Here is a 21,654-nt window from a genome sequence, read left to right on the forward strand (position 1 = left end):
AGGGCCAGTTCTGTTTGAATCCTGAAATAAATTCTCCTACAGAGATGCTGGTGTCCAAGGGAACATGTTCTAAACAAGGCTCCCTCTGAAAAGCTGCACTCCTGCCATGACTGCATTGTCCTATGCCACATTTGCAAAGTTCCTCTATATCACAGCACTGCCATGAGCCCTCTTGGGAGTTCTGCAGGGGTACTGGGGACCCTTAGCCATAGAAGGATGTGGAGTAAAAGAGTGCAAGGAGGAGGAAGAAGACCCGAGAGTCACAAGTAAGAGGCACTGGGGAAATACTCCCCAGGTTGTTTTGATAAGTGTCACAATGAATCCACATTGTGCTCAAGCAGCCCCAAGAGTTCCAAGAAGATATCTCAGCAGGTGAGGTGGGGGTCTAGTGGGTTCTTCTCCTAACTCTCACTTCAGTATGAGCAGCTTAGTATAGTGCCTGACACATTTGATAAACTCAGGTCTCTACTAAAATGTTACCCCACTACAGAGGACTTTCCTGACCACCATTTTTGAAAGTCCAGGCTTTCATCTCACCTCACCTCCTCTCACTTATCTTTACTTTTCTCCATAGAAGTTCTCACTGTCTTCCATGTCATATATTTACTAGTCTATGTCTCTTTCCCCCACTTGCATGAGAATGCAATCTCCATGAGAGCAGAAGTTTGGCCTGTTTTATTCCCTGCTTAATTTTCAGTACCTGTTCCACAGATAGATAAATATAATAGAATAAATAGCTCAATGAATATTTACAGAATAAGCACATGATAAAAGGTAGCTCTTTTTTAAAAAAGAAATTCAAGGAGACTTTTGAAGCCCACCAGGCTGAACAGCTTATGGTTCCCCCTAGGAGCTGGTACCGTTTCTGTCTGGCCATAAAACTCTCGAATGTCCAGTCCTGTCTGAGACTTCCAGTTCTTCAGAGTGTCTGGGAGGAGGGTCTCTCCTCCACTGAAGCAGTTCTGTAGGTGTGGGAACTTATAACTGAAGAAGAGAAGAGAAGTAATTGTTCCCCCGCTTATCCTCCTGGAACCAAACTCTGCCCATGCCTAGATCTGGATTCTGGGTGCTTTGGTAATGATGTTGACTTCATTCGGTAACTCAGATAGATGAGAATGTGTGTAAGTAAGGGAAGCAGGAGGAAATATCAATAGATCCAGAGGTTCTTACCAACCCCCAAAGCCCTATCACCTGGAAAGGTCCTGTTGTACCAACATTCGGTAAACAATGGGTGCTCCTACCAGGTTGTTGATTGGGTAGCTGGACAGCACCTGGAGAAAGAGAGCCAACTGAGATGCCGATCACCAGGTCAAATGCTGAACTTACCCATATGCATAGTGGTTATGAGCATGGACTGTGACACTGCAGTGTCTAGATTTAAATCCCAGTTTCTTTGCTATGTCTATTTCAGGCCAAATGAGCCTCAATTCTCATGGACCCTTAAGCCAAAAGTAACAGAGAAATGACCACCTATCACTTTCTCTGTCATTATAGAGAAAAGGTCCAGAATTAATTTGGGACATTTTTGTCAAATCGAGCTGCCTATTCCTGGAAGTTCAATGACTAGTTTTCATAAACATACCTTTAGGACACAGGTGGCAAACACAAGGCCTGCGGGCTGACTATGGCCCTCCATCTTGTTTTATCTGGCCCAGCACCTTGTTCCCACCCGGCAGCAGCGCTGAGCTCCTTGCCCCTCGTTAAGGAGTAGTTACACTTATACAGTCCTAAAATTATATTCAGCCCTTTGAAGGCAACCTCCAGGCTGATGTGCCTCCGGTGAAAATGAGTTTGACCCTCCTGCTTTAGGATTATGTAAATCCCCAGTCACCAAGGGAAGGAGATCAACTGCTGTTGCAAATTGGCTATGTGTTTTGGTTAAGTCTTTTAATCTCCTGTGGCCAGCTTTATAATAGATTAATTTTGGTAGAAAAGTGCTTTCAAAAGTTAAAAGTGCCTTATAGACATCCCAGAAGTACTATTAAAATTTACCCTACACCAGAAGATCGCTGGTCAGGGCACGTAAGGGAGACAATTGATTGCTGTTTCTCTCTCTCTCCCCCCTTTATTCCTCTTTCTCTAAAATCAATAAACATATTCAGATGAGATAAAAAATATTTAGCTAGTACCAATACCTCCCACACCCTGTGCTATCTCATTTAACGTTCACAATAACCTCATGGAGTTTGTATTATCATCCCCACGTTACAGAAGGGAAAATGGTGACCCAGAGGATTAAATAACTTACACAAGGTCACAGAACCAGCCAGTTGTGCATCTGGAGCATCTGCAGCTGGTGCTCTTAACAGTTATGTAACACAACTTTTGCCCCGTGCTTTGTTTTGTACAGAATTTATTTAAGTATAGAACTTATTAGAAAAATGACTTGATAAAAATGTCTAGAAAAAATGATTAACATTAGTAAATCATGCAATTATTTCCTCCAGGTATTCTTGATGAACTGGTATAAGCTATGAAAATCAGGCCATTTCCCTTATTGCCTTGCCTTACAGGAAGTTCAGTATGCAATTAACTATTTTGCTTTCTTTCTTACTCTTATTAGTCTCCCCACTCCACAACTCCAATCTATATTTTCCTAATAGATTTTATAATTTTTTTTATCTGTTTTTCCTGTTGTTTTATTTTTGTTCTCATGGCACTTAACAGAAGCCACATCAAATCATGTTTGGAAAGAGGCAGAGTAAGAATTTGTTTAAATCAGAGAATGACAATCATTTGAAGAGAATCACCTGAGAGATTGCAGACGATGCCTGACTTTTTTGACATTGAGGATGTCATTCATGCCTCACTTTGCTCCTGAGGTGTCTGTTGCCAGCCAAAAAGAAGTCTGGGTGGGCCCTGAACTTTTACAGAGATCTGGAGGCCCCAGGATGTCAATGGTCCAACTCTACATTACACATATAGTTCAACATTGAGTGTGCTTTTGCAAGCAAAATGAGCCCATTTCCACTGTTTTGTTTCTCCCAGGTCAAGACCATTTTTAGATTTTATTTAATGGCTTGCAGTCTCTTTCAACTCATCTAATTTTGACTTACCCTTGCCCTATGGATAGACAGTGTTCAGTAAGCAAGATGGAAATGGTCCCTGGCCTTATAGAGCTCATGGTCCAGGGAAGTGGACAAACCCACATACAGCTAAAAAGAATATATCAGGAGACAGGCATCATGGGTAATTGGTTCAAGTTCTACAAGTAAAAGACCCTATTTATTCTTCAAAACTCTTCATAGATTATAGTCCCAAACTGGCAATAACCCTAATGTCCATCAACAATAAGATAGAAAAAAATTACGACTGATACACAGAATGAAACACTACAGGATTTGAAAAGAGCAAACTTGTCATATGTGCAACAATAAGGAGAGTATTAACAGAGAATATGTTGAGTGAAAGAAGCCTGGTGCAAAAGTTTACACGTTGGATGATTCCACTTATATGAAGATCAAAAAGAAGCAAAATTAATCTATGGTGATGGAGGTCAAAAGAATGGTTAATTTATGGAGTGTAGACAATGGCATGAGGTGGCATGAGCACTTTCTGCCGTAAGTGGGAATGTCTTATATCTTGATAAGGCTGTGGTCACATGGGTGTCTTTTATAGATTGAATGCTATGTCCTCTGCCAATTCATATGTTGAAGCTATAACCTCCTTGTGATGGTATCTGGAGGTGGGGCCTTTGGGAGATAATTTGGTTTAGATGAGGTCATGAGGGTGGAGCCCCTATGATGGCATTAGTGCTCTTATAAGAAGAGGAAGAGACACCAGAGCTCACTCTCTCCATCATATGAGGACACAGAATGAAGTCAGCTGTTTGTAAATCAGAAAGAGAAATGTTACCTGATCTTAGACTCCTAACCTCCAGACCTGTGAGAAAAAAAATGTCTGTTGTTTAAGCGTCCCAATCTAAGGTATTTTGTTATAGCATCCCAAACGGGCTGATACAGTGTATAACATAGATAAATTATTTACAAGCTGTACACTTAAAATAATTGTATTCAATGCACTTTACCTTAAGTCTGTGCTGTACTTCAAATTAAAAAAAGAAAAAAGAAATGATACACACACACAACATCACCTCCAATAGTCCATCTCTCCCTATAGATGGACTATATAGATGGTTCACCACCATCTGTCTGATACTTGGCACCAGAGCAATAGTCCATTAAGTGTGTGTCGAGTGAACCAATTATGCATGATGCCTGTCTCCTGGTATATACTTTTTATCTGTATGTGGGTTTGTCCACTTCCCTGGACCATGAGCTCTATAAGGCCAGATTTCCATCTTGCTTACTGAACACTGTCTATCTATAGGGCAAGGGTTAGTAAAAATTAGATGAGTTGAAAGAAACTGCAAACCTTGGACTGACTCTGACCATCTGGTGTAAACTGGATCTTCTCTTACCTTTAGAATGACCACTGGGTCAAACTTAGGCAAGAGATGGATAAATATGCATGCTCCTGATGTCCAGGGTTCCAGAAATGAGCTCAAGATGTTCAGTATCCAACCTGTGTCTGATATGGTCCATACCAGGTCCGAGGCTTGCAGGCCTGTCCATAGGCTGATAAAAGAGAGGAAACACACATACGTATATGTCAGGGCATGCTGGGGTGAATGGAGCTTGAGCATGAGTGTGTATGTGTGTGTGAGTCAGGGCAGATATGTGTGCTCAGGAGTGTGTGAGCCTGAATGTTTGAATACCTCGTAGAAGTGTATATAAGTATAAACTGGAGTTGTTCTCTATCCATACCTTCTGTCTCAAGAAGAGGAGAACACTCTGAAGGTGTGACCCTAGTGGACACGACTGAGCAGATAATTGGGTCTCATTTTCACTTTATCCCCAGAACATAGTATAGTTTTCGATATGTGGTAACTAGTCAGGAAATGTCCACTATGTTTATGCATAAAGGAAACTCTTAAGTGATTATTCTAACAAGTAGCTTTGCTAAATTCAAGTTCATTTGAATAGACCACTGGTTTTCTATTCTTTTTTTCTTAGTTTTCTTTCCTTTTTTTTTTTTTTAATTGTTGTTCAAGTACACTTTTCTGCCTTTCCTCCCACCCCTCCCCACCATCCCAGCTCTGCCCACCTCCCTCCCCTTTTCCCACACCTCTTGTTATTGTCCATGTGTCCTTTATAATTGTTCCTGAAAACCCTTCACCCTTTTTCCCTGAAATCCACTCCCATCTCCCCTCTGTTCTCAATTTCAGTGTCTTTAATTATATTTTGCTTGCTTGTTCATTTTGTTGATTAGATTCCTGTTAAAGGTAAGATCATATGGCATTTGTCTTTCACTGCCTGGCTCATTTTGCTTAGCATAATGCTCTCCAGTGCCATCCGTGCTGTCACAAAGTGTAGGAGCTCCTTCTTTCTTTCTGCTGCATAGAATTCCATTGTGTAAACATACCATAGTTTTTTTAGCCATTCATTTACTGGTGGGCACCGAGGCTGCTTCCAGCACTTGGCTATTGTAAATTGTGCTGCTATGAACATTGGGGTGCATAGGTTTTTTGGATTGGTATTTCAGGGTTCTTAGGATATAATCCTAGCAGTGGAATTGCTGGGTCAAAAGGCAGTTCCATTTTTAGTTTTTTGAGGAAATTCCATACTGTTTTCCATAGTGGTTGCACCAGTCTGCACTCCCACCAACAGTGCACTAGGGTTCCCTTTTCTCCACAACCTCTCCAACACTTGTTGTTTGTTGTTTTGTTTAATGATGGCCATTCTGACAGGTGGGAAGTGGTATCTCATTGTGGTTTCAATGTGCATCTCTGATAGCTAGCGATACTGAGCATCTTTTCATATGTCTCTGGACCCTCTGTATGTCTTCCTTGGAGAAGTGTCTGTTCAAGTCCTTTGCCCATTTTTTAATTGGGTTGCTTGCCTTCTTAAGAGTGGAGTCCTGTGAGTTCTTTATATATTTTGGAGATCAAACCCTTGTCTGAGGTATCATTGGCAAATATGTTTTCCCATCTGGTTGGTTCTCTTTTCATTTTAATGCTGTTTTCTTTAACCGTGCAGAAGCTTTTTATTTGATGAGATCCTATTTGTTTATTCTTTCCTTTATGTCCTTTGCTCTAGGGGACATATCAGTGAAAATATTACTGCGTGAAATATCTGAGATTTTCTTGCCTACGTTCTCCTCTAGGACACTAATGGTGTCACAAATTATATTTAAGTCTTTTATCCACTTTGAATTTATTTTTGTGTATGGTGTAAGTTGGTGGTCAACTTTCATTCTTTTGCATGTAGCTGTCCAGCTCTCCCAACACCATTTGTTGAAGAGGCTGTTTTTACTACATTTTATGCTGCTGCCCCCTTTGTCAAATATTAATTGACTATATAGACTGGGGTTTATTTCTGGGCTCTCTATTCTGTTCCATTAGTCTATGTGTCTGTTTTTATGCCAGTACCAGCCTTTTTTGACTACAGTGTCCTTGTAATACAGTTTGATATCAGGTATTGTGATCCCTCCTACTTTGCTCTTCTTTCGCAAAATTGCAGCAGGTATTTGGGGTCATTTGTGGTTCCATATAAATTTCTGAAGTGTTTGTCCTATATCTGTGAAATATGCCATTGGTACTTTAATAGGGATTGCATTGAATCTATAAATTGCTTTGGGTAGTACGGACATTTCGATGATGTTAAGTCTTCCAATCCATGAACACGGTATATGTTTCCATTTGTTTGTGTCTTCCTTAATGTCTTTCTTCAGTGTTGTGTAGTTTTCCGAGTACAGGTCTTTTAACTCCTTGGTTAGGTTTATTCCTAGGTATTTTATTTTTCTTGTTGCTATATAAAACGGGATTTTTAGCTGATTTCTGTTTCTGTTGTTTCATTGTTGGTGCACAAGAATGCCTTCAGTTTCTGAATATTGACTTTGCATCCTGCTGTTTTTCCAGATTCATTTATTAGGTCGAGCAATTTTTTGGTGGGGTCTATAGGATTTTCTATGTACACTATCGTGTCATCTGCAAACAATGACAGTTTTGTATCCTCTTTCCCAATTTGGATGCCTTGTATTTCCTTTTCTTGCCTGATTGCTGTGGTTGGACTTCCAATACCATGCTGAATAGGAGTGGTGAGAGAGGGCATCCTTGTCTTGTTCCTGATCTTAGTGGGAAAGCTCTAAGTTTTTTTTCCATTGAGTATGATGTTGGCTGTACATCTCTCATTTATGGCCTTCATTATGTTCAGAAATGCTCCCTCTACTCCCACTTTGCTGGGTGTTTTTATCATAAATGGGTGCTGTACCTAATCAAATGCTTTTTCCACATCTATTGATATGATCATGAGGTTTATGTCTTTCCTTTTGTTTATGTGATGTACTACATGTATTGATTTGCAAATATTGTACCATCCTTGCATCCCTGGGATGAATCCCACTGGGTCATGGCGTATGATCTTTTTAGTGCTGGATGTGGTTTGCCAATATTTTGTTGAGGATTTTAGCATCTATGTTCATCAGTGATATTGGCCTGTAGTTTTCTTTCTTTGTTATGTCTCTAACTGGTTTTGGGATTAGGATGATGCTGGCATCATAAAAAGAGTTGGGAGTCTTCCCTCTTTGTGGATTTTTTCGAATAGTCTGTGAAGGATAGGGCACTTAAGCTCTTCCTTAAGTGCTTTCCTTAGATGCTCTCCTGTGAAACCATCTGGTCCAGGGCTTTTGTGTGCTGGCAGTTTTTTGATTACTGCTTCAATTTTGTCTGCTGTTACTGGTCTGTTTAGGCTTTCTGCTTCTTCTTCATTAAGTTTTGGAATATTATATTGTTCTAGAAATTTGTCCATTTCTTCTAGGTTTTTGAATTTCTTGGCATATAGTTCATCATAGTAATTTCTTACAATCCTTTGTATTTCTGTGGTATCAGTTGTAATCTCTCTTCTTTCATTTCTGATTTTGTCTATTTGGCTCCTCTCTCTCTTTTTTTTTTTTTCTTGATGAGCCTGCTTAAGGGCTTGTCGATTTTGTTTATCTTTTCAAAGAACCAGTCCGTGGATTTATTGAGTTTTACAACTGTGCTTGTAGTCTCCATGTCATATTTAATTCTGCCCTGATCTTGGTTATTCCCTTTGTTCTTCTTGCTCTTGACTTGGTTTTTTGTTGTTCGTGGAGTTCTTGTAGGTGTAGGGTTGGGTTTTTTATTTGAAATGCTTCTTTCTTTCTTTTTGTCTTTTTTCTTTTTTTTTTTAGTTGGGCCTGTGTCACTATGAACTCCCCTCCCAGGACTGCCTTCACTTTTTCCCATAAGTTTTGGATTGTTGTGAGTTCATTTTCATTTGTCTCCAGAAACTTTTTGATTTCTTCCTTGACTTGCCTCTATTTCATTCAGTATTCTTTCTGAGGCTTCCTCCTTTCCTTTCATTTGGGGGTTGTTTCTTTGTCTTCCCGTTGTGTGTGAGACTCTTCTGGTTAGCCTCTGCTTCTTAAATCGATCTGTTCTGACTCCCCGGGTTTCTGGTGTGAAATTCTATGGTAGAAGATCTGCGAGATTCAGTGGTGCAGTCTCCTTAATCTCCTGAGCTCGCTGGTCTTGGGCTGTCGTTTATGTTGGGGCTCTGTATGTCTTTGGGTTTTGATTGTTGTTGGGTCTTTCTTTGGTGGGTCCTTCCATCCCGCTGGTTAACTGAGGGTCACTACATCCACCCCATCTTGTATTCTGTTGTGCAGGTGTGGACAGGTTGTGTTGAAGCTGATTCTTATGTGTTTACTGGGTTTTGAGGCCTCTCTCTCCCTCTCGTTCAGTTGTTTGTTCTGGGTAATTTCTCCACCATTTAGTTCTATTTCCAGATCGGTCCTGGGTTGAGGTTATTGTGGCTTCCACTCCCTACTTCAGCTTCTTCTGTTGTTATCTGTTGGTGGTTCCTGTGTTGGTGGGTTTCTTCTTACAGCAGGTGTACTGGTGTTCACAGCTCCCACCTACTTGTCTGATTTTTCAACGTTCTCTACAATTGTTGGTCTCCAATCTTCATATATGCTGGGATACCATTGGCTGTTCGCTCTGTTCCTCGGAAGATCGGCTAGGTGTTTCACCCATGTGCAGCGGGAAGTGGACTCCACTCCCACCTGTCTCGCTGCCATCTTCCTCCCCTGGTTTTCTATTCTTGAAGCATCACAAATTGCCTTGTTTCATTTCTTTTGGGGGGCAAGAATAAAAGGTATGAGGCCATTCTTTCCTTTTTATTGAATTTAATGGGATGACACTGGTTAACAAAATTATACATGTTTCAGGTGCACAATTCTATAACACATCATCAGTATATTATATTGTGCGTTCACCACCACAAGTCATGTCTCAGTCCATGCCATTTATCCCCCCCATACCTTCCTCCACCCCCTCCCCTTGGCAATCACCACACTGTTGTCTGTGTCCATGAGATTTTTCTCTTTCCCTTTTTTGCTTAATCCCTCCACTCCCAGCAGCCCCCTCCCCTGCCAATAGCTGTCAGCCTATTAGGCTTATCTTAAAGCAAGAATGATTTAGGCTAAACATGAAGAACTTCCTTGTGGCCGGGAATCATCATAATATGTGTCCCTTGCTGAAAATGATTTATACTTTCAGTGCTGTAAGAGAATTAGGTCATAGCTTATTAGAAACAAATTTAGAAGGTGGGGTAGGGATTTATATCTTAGTTATATTTAAGTGATTTGCCTTACCCGATTTTAGAAACTGTATTTTACTATAGCTTTTCTATTCAATTGTTTCTGTTAAATAATTTAATTTTATGTTAACACAGATTCGCAGATGGGACACTTGGGTTTTTGTGGTTTGCTTTTGCATTAAGATATTTTTCCAGTTCTAATAATAACATGAACATGGTAAACAGGATCCACTGAAAAATCCCCTGAAGATCTCTTGTTATAATTGCAAAACAACATTGGCACAGTATTTTTTGATTCCACTGATGGGGTTGATGTAGAGCAGAAGGAAATTCTGAATTTTGGCATCTGAGATCTCATTTCATCTAATTAATCCAATTATAGCTCCCACTTCAATGAATTTGAAAAGTAATTTTCTGCTGACAAAAGTGCCCTTGTGGAATGTGGGTAGCGTGAAAGCAGATTACCAGCACCTCAAAGGACAAGAAAGATATGGATCAGTATAGGATGAAATTGCATATAAATCTTGTGCGAATCATTAAAACTAGTAGGCATGCAGCTCAAAGCCCTAAAGAGGTTTCCGGATTTCACATTATCAAAAATAAAAATGTCACATTGAAGGTCACTGAATACCCAGTATGCTGACATATGCTCCCTCTTGCCCCCCTTCCCAACTGTCTTTTCAGAAGTACCAGGTTGTAGCCAATCTCAGGAGAACTGGGTTTGAGTTAAAAAAAAAAAAAAAAAAGTCTCAAGGTCTGGTCATGTAGTTGTCTGTAAAGAGAAAGGGGTCTTCTTACCCAGCATCCATCTTGGCCTTGATGCCCAGGCTTGCATGGGAATGTTCTGCCATTTTGGGAAGGCCAGTGGTTCCACTGGTGAAGTAGATAGCAGCTGCTTCTTGGCTTCCTGTCTCCACACAGTGATGAGTGGTAGACGCTCCTCTGACAGAGACAGAGTGTCACTTTCTCAGATCTACACTGGTACCAGATGTCCTGGTGGTTGGTGGCCTCTCCTTCCCACCTTCCCTTATTCTGGCAAGGGCAAGTCAGCCAACCCACTCCAGAAAGGAGGCTTATAAATGATTAAGATCATGAGATTCTGAGTCACCCAGACCTGGGCTTAAAAGCCACTCAGATTTGATACTTTATCAACTATGTAACTTTGGGCTACTTATTTAACACCTCTGGGTCTCACTTTGCATATCTATAAAATGGGATGAGGACGTTAACTGTAACACAAAGGAAACACATGACTTGCTTAGCAAGAATCCAACAAAAGTTCATTTAATTATTTAGATCCCTAGCACAATACTAGATAAAGAGGAGGTGATCAATTAATCCCTTCAAGCATTTGCACCTCTCTCAGCACCTCCTCTAGTGTCCTGATTTCAAGCCTCTTGGAGCTGGTCTCACGTTTGCTTCTCTGACAATTATCTTAAACACCGTGCATGTCATTAGAAAGAAAAAGCTTGTGTTCTCCCTAGGAGTTTCCTAAAGTATGTGTCTCCAGTGGAGGGATTTCAGACATGTGACAGCAAACGAATTCCTCCAGCTTGTGCTGTCATGGGCTGCAGGAAGAAACCTGGTTTAGTGACCCAGAGGGTGGGGAGAGGGGCCTGGAAACTCAGTATATGAACCATCTCTCGTTTTATCTCACATGCTCTTAGCCTCACTTCTGATTCCATTCATTGAACATCTCTGGATGACTTTCAACCCACATAGTGTTTTTTATAGTGTGGGCCATGGGTGATTCTCTGTAAGCCCAGGGCTTCTCTGTTGCCACCATTGATGGAACTCTGGGCCTACTCTGCATGCATGTATGCAGACAAGAAGTGTGGGGTAGATGATATCTCCTGCCTCAGCAATGCTCTATCAATGGGAGTCAGGTGCTTCTCAGTTCTTCCTGGAACAATCCTGAGAGGCATTCTCTGTGCTCTCAGAAGGTCCCACTTATTCCCTGCAGTAACTCTTGTTGTATTAATCTTTTCTTCTTCCCTCCACAGTTCCTCTCCACAGTCCCACACTCTACTCCCCGGACCTCCCAAATAAAGCACCTGCACATAAGTGTTTGGTTCAGTTTTCACTTTTGATGAAAATCCATACAGATACTCACTGTAATAATGTCTTGAATTCCAGCCACCCATCCTGACTTTTTTCAGACACGAGTATCTTTGTTTTCAGAGAAGGGCAGTCAGGTGCCACAGTGTCCACTGCCTGGGCCACTTCATCCCCAGCCACAATGGCCCTGGCCTTAGACACCTGCAGCCTGTAGAGTATGTCTTTGGCTTTCAACTGGATAGTCCCAGGCATGAAGACGAGGCCTGAAGAAGTGAAATGGCTTAGAGAGAACTGGAAGATGGGTTGTCTCCTTCCCTAGAGAAGTGTGATGTAGCAGCCAGTGGGTTCCAATGTGGGAAGAGAAGCTGGGGTAGGGAGTATCAACAGTGACAGACCATTGACCAGAGAGTGATTTAAACACAGATTTCTCTGTATTGTCAGAGCTATGAGGAGTTTGATGGCACACCGTTGACAGTCTAAGGCCAACAACCCCTCTTACCCTCCTGCACGCACACACACACACACACACAGAGTCCTTCAGGAGTTTTCTGTATCCAAACACTTTCCTATAGTAATTAAAATAAGAAGGAAAGACACTTGTAACTGTCCGTGGTACTGCAATACCACATTGACCACAGTGACCTAACCGGGGACCCTAGATGCATTTTCTTAGGCCAGAGTGCCCTTAGCTCTTGTTTTCTATCTTGATGAGACTCCTGTGGATTTGTTTTGTTCTTCTGGAGAATAACAACACTTGTAACACTTTTTATGAAGCTGATTTCACATGTTCCTCTTGTTAAATAGCTTTACCTCTGGTTCACTTTCTTCCCACCCTCAACACTTTAGGATCCACACTGCAGACCTGTTGACTACATCAGATGTGTCACTATCATGACAGCCCTACTGAGTCTGAGTTCTGCTTTTCTTCAGACTATAATCTATCATAATATCTCATAGCCTGTTCACTCTTTCTCTCATAGCCTGTTCACTCTTTCCATAGGGCTTCAAGATCCTACTATTGTGCTCAAATTCCTCTGATTACTCTTCCTTTTTGACCACATGTATGTCTTCCCCCTTACTGATGAGAATACCTGTTTTGTGTAAGGAAGACCATGAAGGGTGGCATGTGCATAAGGGTTGATATGCTGGAGTTTCTTGAGGCTCTTTTTTACACCTCTTCACTTCCTATTTCTTGTATCTAAAGGTTGACGATTCTCAAATTTCTGACTCCATCTTAGATGTTGTGTCCTTAAATCCAACTTCTTCTCACTTTTTTCCATGCATATTTTTAATGAGATATAATTGGCATATAACATTGTACTAGTTTAAGGTATATATGTCAAATATACATAGGTATATATATATATACATATATATATATATGTATATATATATATCTCACATATATCAAATATACTAATTTGATATGTGTATATATTGTAAAATGATTACCACAACAATTTAACAAAATTGCAATTTTTTCTGGTGATGAGAACTTTCATGATCTATTCTCTTTGCAACTTTCAAATATACAACACAGTATTGCTAACCATAGTCACCATGCTTTACACTACATCCTTATGATTTATATGTTTTATAACTGGAACTCTCATCCCTCTTGAATAGAAATGGGTACCCCTGACTCAACAGTTACCAAATTGAACTTCTTATTTTCCCTTGACAACCCATATCTGCTTCTCCCTGTGTTCCTCACTTCAGTGAAAGGCAGCCGTGTCCACACAGTTGCTCAAGCATCTGTGACTTCTTCAACCCCCTGGCTTTCTTCCTCTACCATATGTCATCCATCAGAAAAAAAACAAAACAAAACCCTGCTATCACCTTCCTCCTAATCATGTCTCAAATCTATCCACTTATCTCCATGTCCTTCACCTCATCCAAGCCAACATCATCCCTCCTCTCTTATCTGGGTTTCACACCTTGGCTCTTGCCCTCTCGATTTCATTCTCTAAGCACTATTTACATTGACTTTTATAAAAAACATATGATCATGCCACTCGGTTCACCCATGGTTTTCTATCCTTCATGGCATAAGAGTCCAGAACCCTTATCATGGCCCCCCAAGTTTCTGCCAGTTTACCACCTGCCCATCTATTCAGGCACCTTTGCCACTATTTTCTCCTTGCTGCCTAGATGCCAGGCACACAGACATCCTTTTAGGTTTCCTCATAATTTTCAAGCTTCCCTACTCCCTGTGCTGTTCACTGTGCTTGGAGCACTGCTCTCTGCCTTCTTTCCTGGCCAAATTGAATTCATCCTGCTGTTCTCAGTCCAACTATCACTTCTGCTGAGACATCTATGACCCCTGTAGATCAATCAGTTCATTATACTAGTGCAAAAGCAGGTGTGGACTGTATGTAACCAGGGCATGGTTGTGTTCTAATAAAGCTTTATTTACAAAAATAGGATGTAGGCAAATTTTTAATAGGTTCTTATAAAATTCACATGCTACTTATCAAAATTGTTATTAAATAATTATGTGTACTATTAATAGTTTAGTGGCTGTCTTTCTCCAAGGATGTGTAAGTTCTATGAGTACACAGGCCATGCTGTGTCCACCCTGTACTAGCCACCTCCATCATGATGCTTAGTAGATAGTTTGCTTAAATAAATAGAAAGGTGGTTTCTGCACATGAGGAAGGAGAGCACGTTGTGTGAAGGGGGCATCTTTGGAGAGGAATGGTTGTATTTCTGCCATCAGTTTCTTTCACAACAGAGACAGTGCCAGCCCAGGTGGTGAATTACCAACCTGCTCGCATGCAGCCCAGAGTCACCAGCCACCACTCAGGAACTCGGGGCAGCACCACTGCTACACGGTCCCCACGCTGCAGGCCACATGCTCCCGAGAGGACATTGGCCACCTGTTGGCTGAGTTCACTCAGTTGACTGAAGTTCCACCTCACTTCATCCCCATCACCACTCACCCACCAGAGGGCTGGGTCCAGGGGTCTGTTGCCAGCCTTAAGGAAGAGAAGACCAGAGACATTGAAATAAAGAACAAACTGACAGTAACCAGAGGGGATGGGGGAGGGACAATGGGGGAAAATAGGGGAAGGTCTATCAAGTAACATGCATAAAGGACACATGGACAAAGCCAGAGGGTGTAGGTTTGAGGGTGGGAAGCAAGGCTGGGTGGGGCGAGGGAGTGGTGGGGTGAAAATGGAGACAATTGTACTTGAACAACAATAAAAAAAAAGAAAGAGAGAAGACCTACTGTTTGGTGGGGGCTGGTGTGTAAGTATGGGGAAAATTCCAAGTCTAAGAATTGCCACAACTATGCTTAGTAAGCTTTTTTGACCTCAGGATCCTTATTCACTCTTAAAAAGTATGAAAAACCCCTACAGAGTTTTTATTTACATGGGTTCTCTATAACAATATTTAAGTTAGATTTTATAAAATAATAATATTGCATATCAATTTGGTTGTGAATGTTGGAAAAATGAAATAATCATAAAGCATAAAGCTAAAGTGGCCCTCCTGAACTTTCACAATATTGCTGTGAAATGTCTTCTGCTTCTTAAAGAACAATTGTGATACACAGTCGGATTGGTATTTCTTTCTCAGCTCTCATGCATAAAAAAAAAAAAAAAACTGCCAATGGAACTGGAGAGCATTATGCTAAGTGAAATAAACCAGGTGGTGATCTCACCTATAAGTGGAACCTAATCAACAAAGCAAACAAATGGGCAAATGGGACCAGGGACTTGAAAATAAAGAACAAACTGACAGTGACCAGAAGGGAGGGGGGAGGGGCATAATGGGAAAAGAAGAGGAAGTTGCAAGCAAAAGAACACAAACAGAGGACTCCTGGGCACAGACAATGGGGGGGGGGGATCGACTGTGAGAGTGGGGGAGTGACAGGATAGTGGTGAGCAATGGGGAAAAAGGTGGGACAACTGTAACTGAACAGGAGTAAATAAAAAAATAAATGAATGAATAAACCTCCAATACATAATTAATGTAAATAATGAAAATGAAATCTATGGTGTGGACCAGAAGGAAGAAACAAACATCCAACCAGAAAAGAATGAAGAAACAAGAACTTGGAAAAATGAGGAGAGGCTTAGGAACCTCCAGGACACCTTGAAACATTCCAATGTCCCAATTATAGGGGTGCCAGAAGGAGAAGAGGAAGGACAAAAAATTGAAAACTTAATTGAACAAATAATGAAGGAGAACTTCCCTAATCTGGCAAAGGAAATAGACTTCCGGGAAGTCCAGGAAGCTCAGAGAGTCCCAAAGAAGCTGGACCCAAGGAGGAACACACCAAGGCACATCATAATTACATTACCCAAGATTAAACGCAAGGACCTACATCCAAGATTACTGTATCCAGCAAAGCTATCATTTAGAATGGAAGGGCAGATAAAGTGCTTCTCAGATAAGGTCAAGTTAAAGAAGCTCATCATCACCAAGCCCCTATTATATGAAATGTTAAAGGGAGTTACCTAAGAAAAAGAAGATCAAAAATAGGAACAGTAAAAATGACAGCAAACTCACAGTTATTAACGACCACACATAAAACAAAAACGAGAGCAAACTAGGCAAACAACTAGAACATGAGGGTTGTCAATAAGGGAGTGGGAGGGGGAGAGGGGGGGAAGGTACAGAGAATAAGTAGCATAGATGATAGGTGGAAAATAGACAGGGGGAGGGTAAAAATAGTGTAGGAAATGTAGAAGCCAAAGAACTTACAAGTATGACCCATGGACATGAACTATGCGGGGGGGGGGGGGGGGGGGGATGTGGGAGGGAGGGGGGTGGGCAGGATGGAGTGGAGTGGCGGGGGAAATGGGACAACTGTAATAGCATAATCAATAAATATATTTAAAAAAAATGAAGTTTATTGTTAAAAAAAAAGAAAATGAAATCTGAGGCCTTCTTCTATTAAATTTCTATTAAATTTTGATTGTCCTTAATATCTTCCTATTTAAGCATTTTAATCTAAAAATTATAATACAGTTTGAATTTAGGCATTCTCTTTGTGCTTATAATGTTAAAGTCAGAAAATTTGTTTGAGGTTTCTACAATTAGGCTGGAGGCAACTTGAATAAAGTTGTTAGTAAGTAATGAACAGTCACTGTTAATATTAATTTACATATACTCATCAATCTCCAAAGGCTATTTTTATTCAATTTTAAATTTCAAAGCTAACTGGAAGTCATGGAAGTTGATAAATATGGGAAATAAGGCTAATATTGTCATAGCATTCATTCCTTTTTATCTGTTTACTTACTTACTTATTTACTTATTTATTCCAATTGTGTAATGAAGAAGTATCCGAATAATTTCTCTCTGTACGTAGTACATCTTTTATTACTATTCATGGCTGAATCACAATATTTATAGGAAATCGGCCACTATTTAAGTAGTATCTCTATTTCCTTATAATTAAAATTCTGCTCATAATTATAATCGAAAGAACCATTCATTTTTCAGGAGTTATAATGTAAAAAAAAATTGGGACTAAACAAAATAAAATGTTAAAAAAATACCACATGATCTCACCTATAAGTGGAATATAATCAACAAAACAAGTGAGAAAAATAGAACCAGAGGCATGGAGATAAAGAAAAAACTGAAAGTGACTGGATCGGAAAAAGGAGAGAAATAACAGGGGAAAGAAGGGGAAAGGTCAAGTCAAGGAACATGTATAAAAAAAAACATGGACAAAGACAACAGGGTGGGGGAGGATGAAAGTGGAAGGAGGGAGGTGGGTACGGCAAGGGAGAGTAATGGGAGGAAAATGGGGGCAACTGTACTTGAACAACAATGAAATGAATAAATAAATAAAGAACATTTCCATCACTCTAAAAATTAAAAACAAAAACAATACTTACTATGTGAGAAATTAAAACTGGGAAATTTTATAAATGTGTGCTTTAAAAAATAACAGCCATAAATCCATTATATATTACCAGAAATAAAATGTGGTTTAGTAAGGAAGTATACTTTCTGAAACAACAAAAAATGAGTAGAGTGGCATTGTTTCACAGTTTTGCAAGTCTCTTTAATGTCTTCTTTAACAGAAGTGGGTTGGAAGGTGAAGGAACAGCATCTCATTCAGCTTTTACAAACTATAAAGGAATACTACCCTGCTTTTCGTGATGAGGGAACCATAGATGGAAAGGTTTGGGAAGATGTAGGCGATAGGTTAAGATTTTTACAGGACAGTGGTGTTTCTATCGGGACTCAAAACTTAATAACTTGGGGGCTAACAGGAGTGATCTCCTGCCCATATGGGCCAGGAGACCAGAACTAGTCACAAAAGAAGATAAAGAGTCTAGTTCAGAGGAGGAAGTCATATGTAATATAGTAGAAGAACCAGCTAGGAAAGTTCTGCCTACAGCCCCACCAGAGGGCCTGCTTCATAGCCACCACTCCTTACTTCAACCCTGGGAGTGTTCCTCCTGAAAGGAGGACTCACCACCAAGCGAGCCAGAAAATTTAGACAGATATCCTGTTAGGGCCATTTGACAGTGCCTTTGGCAAGCAGCAGAGGTTGGGGATTTAGATGCCCTTTCAGCCTCCCCCATTATAGTCAAGGGTCAAAGAAATGTCCATGAGCCCCTTCCTTTTTCCCTGTATAAGGATCTACAAAAGAGCATTAGAGAAAATGGGCTTCAGTCTTCTTATACTAACGGGCTATTCCAAGCCATCACTGACAGCTACAGAATGGCGCCTTGTGACTGGATTGCTCTGGCCAGGACAGTCTTAACCCCAGCTCAGTTCACAGTCTGGCATTCGGAGTACTTTGAGTCAGCCTGCCACCGAGCAGCCAAGAATGCACACATGAATAATCCTGTCACCCTCCCTATGCTGCTTGGGTCTGGGGATTTTGCCACTGCTGCAGATCAGACTAGGCTTGATCCTCATGCTTTTAATCAAAGTGCTCAGATTGCTCTCATAGCCATGAAGGCTATGCCTGATCCTCAGGCCAGGGAAACTTCTTCCTTTACTAAGGGTGCTGCGGAGGCTTATATTGACTTTATTGATTGCCCCCAAGAAGCTATTGAAAGGCAGATAATGACAGGGCAGCCAAATCTCTTTTGTGGCAGCTAGCTTATGAGAATGCTAACAAAGACTGCAGGGCCATTATAGCAACCCTGTGAACTACCACCAAAGACATCAGTGAACCTATCAAGGCTTGCCAAGATGCCAGCACAGAGCAGCATAAGGCTTCTCTCTTAGTTGCTGCAATTAAGGGAGATCCCAGATGTTACAACTGTGGAAAGCCCAGTCACCTGTGCAAGGACTGTTCCTCCACACTGGAAGGGGGAAAGGGTAATTACAAGCTTCCCCTAAAGGACTGTCCATGGTGTGGCAAGGGCAGACATTGGGCAAAGGAAGGCCGCTCTAAATTTGACAAAAATGGCCAACCTATTCAGGGAAACTTCTGAGGGGGCACCTGCTCCAGTGACCCCAGCCCCAATTGGAGCTTTCAGAATATCACGGAATGCAGGGAAATGCACAGTTTCTGACCTTCGAGTAGCCACCTGCGGAAGTGCAGGGCTGGACTTGGTCACCGCCAGCGAGCTCATCTTAAAGGAACAGGATCAAGTAATTATGGCTCCCACCAGTGTGTGGGGACCTTTGCCTTCAGGAATGGTCAGTTTAATCTTAGGGAGATCCATATTACTACCAAAGGCATTTTTGTTCAGCCAGGGGTCATTGACTCAGACTATCAAGGGGAAATTAAAATCATGCTTTAAGCTTCTGGTTATCATATTATTCCTGCCCAGATGTGTATTGCCCAGCTGCTCCTACTCCCCTAGGTATCTCAAAGACTCAAAATACAGTGAGACTCAAAATACAGAGAGGCTTCAGTAGTACAGACAATCAATCAATTTTTTGGACAGAATCAATCAAATTAAATAAACCAATCTTACAAATAAAGATAAAGGATAAGACCTTTCAGGGCCTCATAGATACAGGAGCCAACATCGCCATTATCTCAAATCAGTTTTGGCCTCCACAGTGGCCCCTAACAGACAGCAGAACACCTGTGACAGGTGTTGGAGGAGTTTCTCAACCACAAGTCAGTGTATGGTCTCTTAAATGTTACTGACTAGAAGGACAGGTAGGGAGAATTTGACCATATATCCTGCCTATGCCCCTTAATATTTGGGGCTGTGATCTCCTCAGTCAGTGGGGGATGCAAATTTCTATTCTGCATTTTCCCTAATGGCCACTGCTCTCATAACTCCCCTACCACTTACCTGGCTCTCCAATATGCTGGTATGTGTTGATCAGTGGCCACTTAAAGGAAAGTGACTTGAACGGACCTGCATTTTAGTTAAACAACTATTAGAAGATCATATTGAACCCTCTAACAGCCCTTGGAATACACCTATTTTTGTTGTACCAAAGAAATCTGGCAAATGGAGGCTTCTCATGATCTAAGGAAAATCAATGAATCCCTCCAACCTATGGGCCCCCTACAGCCGGGAGTCCCCAATCCAGCTTGCAGTCCAAAGGATTGGCCACTTTTAATTATTGACCTAAGGGATTGTTTCTTTACAATCCCTTTAGCAGAAAAGGATTGGGAGCCTTTTCCATTTTTTCCTCACAGTCATTAATAATTCTCAGCCTTTTTCAGCAGTTTCAATGGAGAGTTTTGCCTTGGGGAATGCTTAACAGCCCACAAAAACTGCTTCTTTTCTTAAAAATTCTGTAGACTCTGCTGGGCTAGTAATTGCTCCAGAAAAAATCCAGCATTCAGAACCTGGGAAATATTTAGGCTATACCCTTTTTAATAGGACAATCCGGCCTCAAGTCCTTCAAATTAATCCACCCAAGGGTTTAATTCTTAATCACCTCCAACTCCTGGGAGCAATCAACTGGGTGGGACCCAGCCTTGGAATACCTACTCAACAATTAACTCATTTGTTTAATGCCCTTAAAGGGGACCCAGATCTTAATTTCCCCAGAAAACTGTCCTCTGAGGCCCTACAAGAATTAAATATAATAAATCAACATATCCAGCAGCAACAACTAACTAGAATTAATTCACAGTTTCTTGTCCAGCTTTTCTGTTTCCCAACCTTCGGCACCCCAACAGGTCTTGTAGGACAGCCATCACCCCACTTAGCTATGATAGAGTGGCTTTTTCTATCTCATCAAGCACAACGTACTATTACCACCTATATAACTGCATTGTGCCATCCTTTTACAAAAGGACGTAAGCGAACACAGCAGTTATTTGGATATGATCCTGCCTTTATTAAGATCCCCTTAACTCAAGTCTATTTACAACAATTGGCAACTCAATCTTTAGAATTTCAGTGTGCCATAGCTGATATTGTACGAGGACTAGAAGTTAACCTGCCCTCAGATAGATTGCTTCAAGACATTCCATCCCTTCAAACAAGGCTAGCAGAAAAGGTCCGCCCATAACTGGGGTGAGAACTGTGTTTCTTGACAGGTCCAGAAAAAACAGACGGGCTGCTATTACCCAGCAAGAGGACAAAAACTGGAGAAGTTTTGTATCCTCAGGACATTCCTCTACTCAAAGGGCTGAGCTTTTCGCTACAATCATGCATGGCCTTGCGGCAATGGCCCCAGGAACCTTTGAATGTAGTCTGTGGCTCAGGGTATACAGTTTATACTATTCTGCAACTAGATCAGGCATTAATTAAGACTTCTATTGACCCCAATCTACTTAACCTATTTTTGACCCTATAGTCCCTCCTTGACAAGTGAGAACACCCCCTCTTCATTATTCATATTCAATCCCATTCAGGCTTGCCTGGCCCCCTGGTGGATGGTAACAATAATGTAGATGCCTTAGTCAGTGTCCTTACTCCCTTCCATCAACTTCTCATCAGTTATTTCATCAAAATAGCCAGGCACTCTGAAAACAATTTGACATTCCTTGCTCCTAAGCTAAGCAAATTATTAAAGAATGTCCTGATTGCCAAGCGCTTAGCAAGGCACCCCCATCTACAGGAGTTAATCC

The 21,654-nt window shown here is 41.1% G+C and overlaps 1 protein-coding gene across 1 annotated transcript in view; it reads right to left on the reverse strand.

Annotated features, from left to right (window-relative positions):
• LOC128779381 (acyl-coenzyme A synthetase ACSM2B, mitochondrial-like) overlaps positions 1-21,654 on the reverse strand; it is a 36,673-nt gene that overhangs the window by 14,787 nt on the left and 232 nt on the right. The window contains exons 2-7 of the mRNA XM_053912613.2: positions 14,446-14,656; positions 11,734-11,941; positions 10,419-10,562; positions 4,421-4,577; positions 1,192-1,271; positions 861-984 (exon numbers count right to left, since the gene is read on the reverse strand). Of these exons, the coding sequence (XP_053768588.1) occupies positions 861-984; positions 1,192-1,271; positions 4,421-4,577; positions 10,419-10,562; positions 11,734-11,941; positions 14,446-14,656 (924 nt within the window). The remainder of the gene's footprint in view (positions 1-860; positions 985-1,191; positions 1,272-4,420; positions 4,578-10,418; positions 10,563-11,733; positions 11,942-14,445; positions 14,657-21,654) is intronic.

The sequence above is a fragment of the Desmodus rotundus genome, chromosome 1 (genome assembly GCF_022682495.2).
Source record: "Desmodus rotundus isolate HL8 chromosome 1, HLdesRot8A.1, whole genome shotgun sequence".
NCBI classification, from domain to species: Eukaryota; Metazoa; Chordata; class Mammalia; order Chiroptera; family Phyllostomidae; genus Desmodus; species Desmodus rotundus.